General features: G+C 37.4%; 1 protein-coding gene across 2 annotated transcripts in view; it reads left to right on the forward strand.

Moving 5' to 3' along the window:
- Positions 1-14: 14 nt before the first annotated feature.
- Positions 15-8,400, forward strand: part of LOC111340908 (small ribosomal subunit protein mS29) — a 13,944-nt gene continuing 5,558 nt past the window's right edge. For both annotated transcript variants that reach the window (XR_016000211.1, XM_088757541.1), the window contains exons 1-12: positions 15-104; positions 1,052-1,119; positions 1,790-1,921; positions 2,721-2,822; positions 2,930-3,041; positions 3,636-3,728; positions 4,421-4,551; positions 5,294-5,374; positions 5,799-5,869; positions 7,247-7,325; positions 8,197-8,262; position 8,400. The exon at position 8,400 is cut by the window's right edge and continues 89 nt beyond it. Coding sequence is in view for 1 of the 2 variants with exons in the window: in XM_088757541.1 (XP_088613667.1) it covers positions 59-104; positions 1,052-1,119; positions 1,790-1,921; positions 2,721-2,822; positions 2,930-3,041; positions 3,636-3,728; positions 4,421-4,551; positions 5,294-5,374; positions 5,799-5,869; positions 7,247-7,325; positions 8,197-8,262; position 8,400 (982 nt within the window). In the remaining variant the exon portion in view is untranslated. The remainder of the gene's footprint in view (positions 105-1,051; positions 1,120-1,789; positions 1,922-2,720; positions 2,823-2,929; positions 3,042-3,635; positions 3,729-4,420; positions 4,552-5,293; positions 5,375-5,798; positions 5,870-7,246; positions 7,326-8,196; positions 8,263-8,399) is intronic.

Below are 8,400 nucleotides of genomic sequence, written 5' to 3' on the forward strand. Positions count from 1 at the left end.
GCAGTGTTAGCCAACTCGAACGTACTACTTTGTATAACATTAATGGTTCTTTCTCAAGATGGCGGCCTTCAGACGTTTCAGGTCAAGAAATATCATCTTGTCGGGTGTGGTATTTTTCACTTAAAAATAATTATTTTGTAACATATTGATATGTTTTTTTAAATATCCAGTCAGCAGGTCCGATTTTAAAAGAAAACCTCCCATCACTTTGCCCTTATTTTACCCCAGGCTCATTTGAGTCCTGTTATGGATCGACAACTTGTGCTTAGCTAGTACCGTCGGTGCCATGGTACAAGGAGTTGAGCTCTTGTCAGAGACGCCAGATTTCGCTCTACTAAAAGCCAGCCACTTTTCTTCACAAACTCCGATCACATGCTAACATGATGCGAAATGTTGCACATGACATCTAATTAATATGATTTTCTTTGTGTAAAAGTGCACTGAATATATCCAGTGTTTCTACAAGCGTGAAGTCGCTGGAAATGTCGAATTAAGTCTTTATTTAATCCTTTGATCCCTAAGAGGGACTAACATCTAATTTCTCCTTACAATCTCACCCCTGAATCTAAGTTAAGGTACCAAGAGTAAAGGTAATGATCACCAAATAAAGGAACTGATTGTTAAACAGATTCTCCATGTCAGCACCTTAGGAAATGTATAGAGAATAGTGTGGAGAATATGCATACTGATGTTAGGGTGAAAAGATCCTTAGGTAATGTATAGAGAACAGTGTGGAGAATATGCATACTGATGTTAGGGTGAAAAGATCCTTAGGTAATGTATAGACAACAGTGTGGAGAATGTGCATACTGATGTTAGGGTGAAAAGATCCTTAGGTAATGTATAGAGAACAGTATGGAGAATATGCATACTGATGTTAGGGTGAAAAGATCCTTAAGTAATGTATAGAGAACAGTGTGGAGAATATGCATACTGATGTTACGATGTAAAGGGTTTAGTCCTCTCTCTTTCTGGGAGAGAACAATTGCCGTCACCCTGGCAAAAGGAATTGGTGAATCAACCCACTGAAAGGCATTTTTGTCTTTTCTAGATCCTTCAAGGCAGGTGATTAAAAATGGAAGGTGTGGTCAGATTTTCTCAAGAAACAAAGCTGTTAGGGTAATAATTCATTTATCCTGAAAAATGGGGGTTTTTGTGACAGAAATAAACTATTTTTTGGGTTCCTGTGAGGTATATACTAATAAAAAATCGTCTACAAGGAATTGTTTTAAATTAGTTTATGCTAAGACAGGATAGCATTAAAGATGTGCTCTGATGAGCTTACCTGACTCAGAATATCATTTGCCATTCACTTCCAAGCATTGCATGTGAGATATTCTAATTATAAATACAGGTAAATTAGTTAAAATCATCTTTTTATACCATAATTATCATCTCAGCTTGGTAAACACTCACCACCAGCCACTTCCACCTTGTTGGTGAATAATTATTTATATTTTGGCAATTCTTCTCCAGTGTCACACTTATCAAACCCAAGTTATATCTTTCCATTCAAATTTCTTTTTTCCTTGATGGAAACAAGGTAGCAATAGCAATTTTTATTCAAATCAAGCTGCCTTGCTATAGGGAGATGTTATAACTAGCATCTGTACATGGAGCAGGTTGTTTCAGCATTCACCATTATTAAAGTCGATTTTTCTTGACAGTAATGGCCTTTGGTGTTTATATAGTAAACAAAATAATACATAGTTGCTGGTGGATACGGAATTTATCTTCTTGTTTTTAAATCGAAGAGGAATCCATATATACGCCATCTATATCTACATAGGGAGTGCTGAACAGACTTTTGAGTGAATCTGCTACCAATGAAAAACCAAATGATCATGTGGATGCAGCACAACTGCCAGATGGTGGGATCAGTGATAGAGGATCAGTTGTTGATCTTGGAGAGCTGCCTCCTGTAAGTGCAAAGTAATATGTAATAACCCCAAAAGTAACTTAAAACTCACACAAGAGTTAAAGGTGATACACGGCTTCCATACAATTCATTGTGATAGACAGGGTAGCCTGGGGCTTGACACTACCTTTACAACTTACTAGCCAAGTGGCTAGTGACATCTTAGATGTTACAATAATTTCAGTTTGTTTACTAACCAAACTGGTTAGTGGAAATCAAAAAGCACCTGCCCAAGCTGAATTTAGAACTACTAGTCTGTGGCCAGTGGGTTACCATTACTGTCAAGCCCTGGTAACCTAATGGAGTTCCACACTTTGTACTGTGCATTAATAGAGGTCCAGGTTGGAGACCTGCTTTGCGGGAGGTACTTCCTTGTAATAGGCTAATGGGGATGTGCTGCTGGATGGGGTCGCATTTTCATGACTTGATTGCACTGCACATCCTCATAACTCTTCTCTGTACATTTATTTGGTATTGCAAAGGAGAATTTGTTAAGTTAACAACAAAGAACTTATCATTAAGTTAATGATCATTTTCTTTATTCTCGTGGCATTAATGCTTGATTCATCAGTGATAGTATGGGGAGAAATTAGATGCTAGAGAGGCTTAGGGGTTACATGGTTAGTTATCTATTAACTGGGATACTGGAAATTTTCCCAACAGATGAGCCTCTATTGTAAGCTGACTTTACTTTGATTACGTTTTTGTATCTGTCATTGAATGTTTTTGATCATTAAAATATTTCACACAGTAAAGCCTTGAAAAACCTTAATTTTGCTTTATCTTAATTTTTTTTTTTTAGACTGATCATGGCCAGTCCAGTATTGGTCAATTTTACACAGTTCCACAGGACATTTCTAGTAGAATTCTCTCTCACTTCTTCACAAAGAGATTTAAAACAGAGGTACATGTAACTCTGAGCATTTTGCATGTTTGTCCAGTTTTTACTTGCTCTTCTAGATTAGTTGAAACCTTTGGATAATTATTTCTTGGTTATCTTTTTGTTTCCAGTGTGAAATGGCAGGCAGCACAAGTTTAATGATAAGAAGCCCAGCTATAGAGGTGATACAGCATCTAAGAGAATTACCAGAAAAAAGACATCCACCACCAAAGTTTATATTCTGTATCCTTTGACAAATCGTGTCATTAACTGTAGTCCCTATGATGTGTGGTCCTTATATGTATGTGTTAATTGTAAGTTACCATTATTTTTAACTCCCAGAAGTGCTTAACATGTAATGTTTTTCTTTTGTATCTAGGAGGGGAGAATTGACAATCAGATCTTAGGAGAGAAAGGATTAAGTTTTGTGCAATTTGTCACTGTACAAACTGTTAATAGAACATAGCTAGCAGAGTCGCGCAATCAAATTCATTCGTCGGATTTGATGCACAATTCCACCGGCTATGTTCTAAAACAATTGGTTCATGCTTTCAGCTGTGCACTATCGAGTTATGGAGCACGTGGGAAGTTTGGAGAGCACTCAAGAAGCTAGAGTTGCCCGAGGCGATAGCCAAGGGCAACCCTTACGCTTCTTTCGTGCTCTCCAAACTTCCCGCGTGCTCCATAACTCGATAGTGCACGCTAAAGCATGAACCAATTGTTAAATAGTTGTACTTTTTCTTTTAAATTGTGTTTATGGCGGGAGTACATTACTTGTAGATAAGATTTATGTTCTTCGCTTGTTGTCTGTTCTTTCCTTTAACTATGTAACAATAGATGGTGATGATGGACGTGGAAAATCTTTATCGCTTATTCATGTTATCCATTATTGTTTTTCGGCTGATTGGTTCATTCTTCCTGTACCAAGTGGTAAGATTTGAGTCCTTGTGTGTAATTTACCAGTCACAAAAAGTGGTATGGGTAATAAATTGTGTTTATGTACGTTAGGTAGGGCTCTAAACTTCAAACAAGAGTAGTGGCCACCAAACAACTATAATAGGTAGTTTTAGTTGATGAAGTTTTTGGAAAACTATTTTTAAATTACCGGTATACTGAAATATGTTTGAATAATTTATTCAAATAAATGAAACTTTTGAATGTCAACTGAAGTGAGTTAATGATTTAGTTTCCTTGTACGGTTTTCTGATTTAGCAGCAGTTCTGCAGAAGGTGGAACTTACCAATAAGTAAAAGCTCAGTCAAAGCTAAACTGACTGACTAATTGAATATGTTACCAGAGTATGGAGACTAGAGCGAACTTCTGCTAAATCAGAAATTGGTCATTTCTCCTTCCATGTCCCTCTTTGTCTTTCTTTGAGTTCCCTTTTAGTTGTTTTTATGTCATGTTTTCCTTTTAAGCTTAAATTTCATAGGAGCAATTAAGAGTTGAATACATTTTAATGAATTTAAGCAGTCCTTCGTGTTCAAACAATCCAGATAAACCAAAAAATTAAAAGCAAGGCTCTAAATTAGTCAATTTCCATCAAGTTTCTCTCGCCATAACTGTATTTGTTCATCAATTAGAAGGTGCAGCTATAATCATGAGCATGATTCTCATTGCAGTATTTAGCTGGGTGCATGGACCATCTGAATTGCAGGTGTCAACATATCATGCAGAGAGATTTGACCAACCAGAGCAGGCAAATGCTCTACTTCAGATGTGCAAATCAATTAATAGCAAGGCCCTTGCTGAGGTATAACAAATGAGAAGGGGACAAGAGCTTTTTTCTCTGCCTCGGCCCCATGTTCTAATTCCCATCTTTTGCACTGATAAAGCAGAGAGATTTACATGTTCTACTTTGAGCGATTTGCTGTTACAGTAGCTTTTTTCAATGACTGCTCAGTACAGGGTGACCGCTTAATTCAGTGCTGCTTACATGTAATAGCTTAATACTGCCGCCCAGTTAGCCCAATGGATAGTGCACTGGACTGTTGTGCGGGAGGTTGAGGGTTCGAGCCCCAGCCAGACCAACACTCAAGGTCTCAAAATAATTGAGAATTTGCTACCTTTCTATAACATCAAGAAATGGATAATTATTCTCGTCTTCCCAGATAGGGACGAATAAATGGAGGTCCCGTCTCCTGCAGGGTTGGGGGTAGGAGACATTAATCTCCCACGCACGAGGTTACTGTGTGATGGATGTCCTCCCCTGGCGTGGGATGGGTGGGTAGAGGTGAGATGGGTGGGATGTACAGGCCCCCATTAAAACCAGCTTCAAGCTGAACTGGGCTGGCCTGTCTAAATATCGCAAATACAATACAATACAATACCATAATACAGGTTCGACTGTAGGTGGTATATATCTCTCTTCTTATCACCTTTCTGCTTGAAAACGTATCGATATTGTTAGGAGAAACTCCTTTTTGATCACTTCTGAGAGAGGGTTTTCAAATCTTTGCACTTATCTAAATGTCATTTCATTATCTCCATTTCAGGTCCAGTTAAATAATCAATATCTTTTCGGCAGGAGAGATATCATAGAAAAAGGAGAACCACTGGGAAAAATTATAGATACGGTAAGAATATTTTTTTTTGTATCAACAAATTGTTATTTCTGCAATTGCTTGAATTGCAGCTCACCAGCGAGAGTCATGGCTTAGTAGTTAAGTTGGTCGTTGCCCGGAACTATAAGAGAGTTTAAGAAAACCCCAACGGTAAAGGCAGCGGGAACGACGCTAAACAAAAGATTTAATAAGCTGAATAACAGCTGTACGTGTGCGTTATAAATCTTTGTAAATTTCTTTGCGTCCACTGCAAAACAACAACATGAAGTGACCAAACTTTGTCTCATCTGGAGAACGTTAACGACGACGGCTAATATTTTCAATTTCTGTTTCTGATTTAACTGTCGTAATTGTGTGTCATGCCCCGAATTTTGACCAATTGTGCGCTCATTAGGATATTCGATAGATTCTGATGTTGAATCTATTTACATCTCAGGGTCTTAGGAGAGCAAATTATGCCACTGATGCTGTAGGTGTATTACTGAAAGAAATAAGGGGTAACCCCAGGTTGGTGTGCTATCTGATTTATGCCTCTTCTACTGTTAGCTGGTGTACATGTATCTTTCTGTTAAGCTTTATTTCAACAACAGCAATGAAAATTTTTACATGATAATGTGTTGAAATGGGAAGAATCCTCAAAAAGCGCCGTAGCACCATTCTGGGAGGAAACTCCATTCTATTTTCTTATTTCTACTAAATATACACACATAGAAGAAAAAAAAAAAAACGATCAAAAATGTTTAAACAGAAATTCAAAGAGTTAAAAATGTAGAAACCTTCAACTTTATATCTGTCCGCACGGATGATGCTTCTCGAATATCAAGAGGGAGACAATCCCATTCCCCAACTATTCTCCTTATAAAGCTAAATTTAAATAAATTAGTCCCAGAAAAGCTGGTTAAAAGGTTTGGAGTATCCATACTTCTCAATGCATATCCCCTGTCAACATCCCTAGAGAACTGAACCCTAGAATCAAGGGTCAGGCGAACATGATTATTAACCACCTTATAAAAGAAAACAACATCCGCAATAAATCTCCTATCCTCTAAAGATAACAAGCGGAGTTCACGTAGCCTAACCAAATAATTGTCATCACTTTTAAGAATAAATTTGATTGCCCTTCTTTGAATTGACTCTATACGACTAATGTTACTCTTCGTATAAGGATTCCACACCCTAAAGGCATATTCAACCTTAGGCCTCACAAGACTACAATACAGAGTCTTAACAGTTGTGACATCATTGACATCCCGACATGTTCTTTTGATATGGCCTAAAATAGTGTTTGCCTTAGCTGTAATATTGGCAATGTGGTACGTAATTCCAAGAGAGAACACCACTAGTTAACAAGCCCAGGTCTCTATGCAAAGAAACCGAATCGAGTTTAGTCCCATCAATATGATAGTCGTAGGTAAAAGGGGGACCTCTTTTTGGTAATTCTCATAACCTTGCATTTACTGGCATTGATCCTCATCTTATTATGTACACATCACTCATTGATCTTATTTAGCTCCTGCTGGGTTAGCTCTTGATCATGAACAGAGTGAATAACCTTATAAAGTTTTCTATCATCAGCATAAAGAACTATCTTATTGCCATCAGAAACCACACCAGGCGAATCATTAATATAAATTATAAAAAACAACGGTCCCAGAATTGATCCTTGGGGTACAACCGATGTAACTGTCAGCCAATCAGAAGTCCCTCCACGTACAACTACCGTCTGTTGTCGGTCTCTCAGATAATGATAATCTTAGAGTATAAGTCGATCGAAAAGTCACGAAGTTTGTTCACTCATGTATGCGTCATTTGGTACCACGTGATGCAGGAGAGAAAAGCTTTTAGGACGAATCTGCTACCAATATTTCCTTCTTCTTCTTTTAGTTTGCGAGTGTTACTTGCTGTGAACCAATTCAATGGATTTTTCTTAAAAACTACATTCAAGGATGCCAAACAAAAATGGGTGAGGTAGATAAGTAACAATGTGGTATAAACACTGCTTAACCATTAAGTGCTATCTCGAGTAACAGCAAGGAACATGGAAGTCATATTTTAAGAACAATGTTCATGACTTTTTGCTCTCGATAATGGAAGCAGAGGACGATTATGTTGAAGTGCCCATTCTTCTACAAAAAATGGCAAATTCTGTATCCTTGAATCAAGGTACTAATAATCGATAGGTTCTGTTAGGAGTAAATTTGATTGTAACACTATTTTGTAAGACTATATATTTTGTAACCCTAGCTTGTTTTTCAGTAATTCTTATTTATCCACATAGCTTACTTAGTTACTTTACAATTATTAGTTAGTTAGTTAGTTAGTTAGTTACTTTACAATTATTATATTATCTGTTATGACTGCTGTAACCTTAGATGGAGATGGCAAACTGATGTGCGTGGAGTAAATTTGAAGTCAAACATCAAGCCAAATCCCGACACCAACCAAACAGAGGCATCCGTTTAGTAATCTCTTGCCCTCTGCGCTTTCATAATGAACCCCTTAGTTGGTTTTTTTTTTTTTTTTTCGGCTTTTTACTACTAGAAGTACTTTATGGTTTGGGTATATTTCGAAAGATTTTCACAATAATCGTGAACTTACACCGAAACTGATTCTTGCCCACAATAAAGAAAAGCAAAGTTCATCTCTTCGGTCGAGAACAATAGTGACTGCAGAAAATTTTCCCACATTAAATCTGATTTGCCCTAATCCTCGATATAAACGCTTTCTTAGTTGTTTCATTTACATACTCTCACATTGCTCTTTATGGCAAAAACTGCCGAACGGGAAAATAGGCCTGGAAGAATATCTTTAATTTGTTTCCCTTTTTGTACTAGATAAAACCCAAGAGACTGAGTTTGGTACATCACTTTACAGAACTCCTTCACCCCTCTGAGGGACTGGTAAGGAAGAAGAAATGGAATCTAAACTTTTGTCCGTGGTTTCACCCTTTGCTCATTCCCAGTACAAGTAGGAAACGTACTCAAAATGTATTAGCAAAAAGAACCTAAACAGTTTTGTTCATTTGTTTTTCCTTCAGA

This window comes from Stylophora pistillata, chromosome 4 (assembly GCF_964205215.1).
Source record: "Stylophora pistillata chromosome 4, jaStyPist1.2, whole genome shotgun sequence".
NCBI classification, from domain to species: Eukaryota; Metazoa; Cnidaria; class Anthozoa; order Scleractinia; family Pocilloporidae; genus Stylophora; species Stylophora pistillata.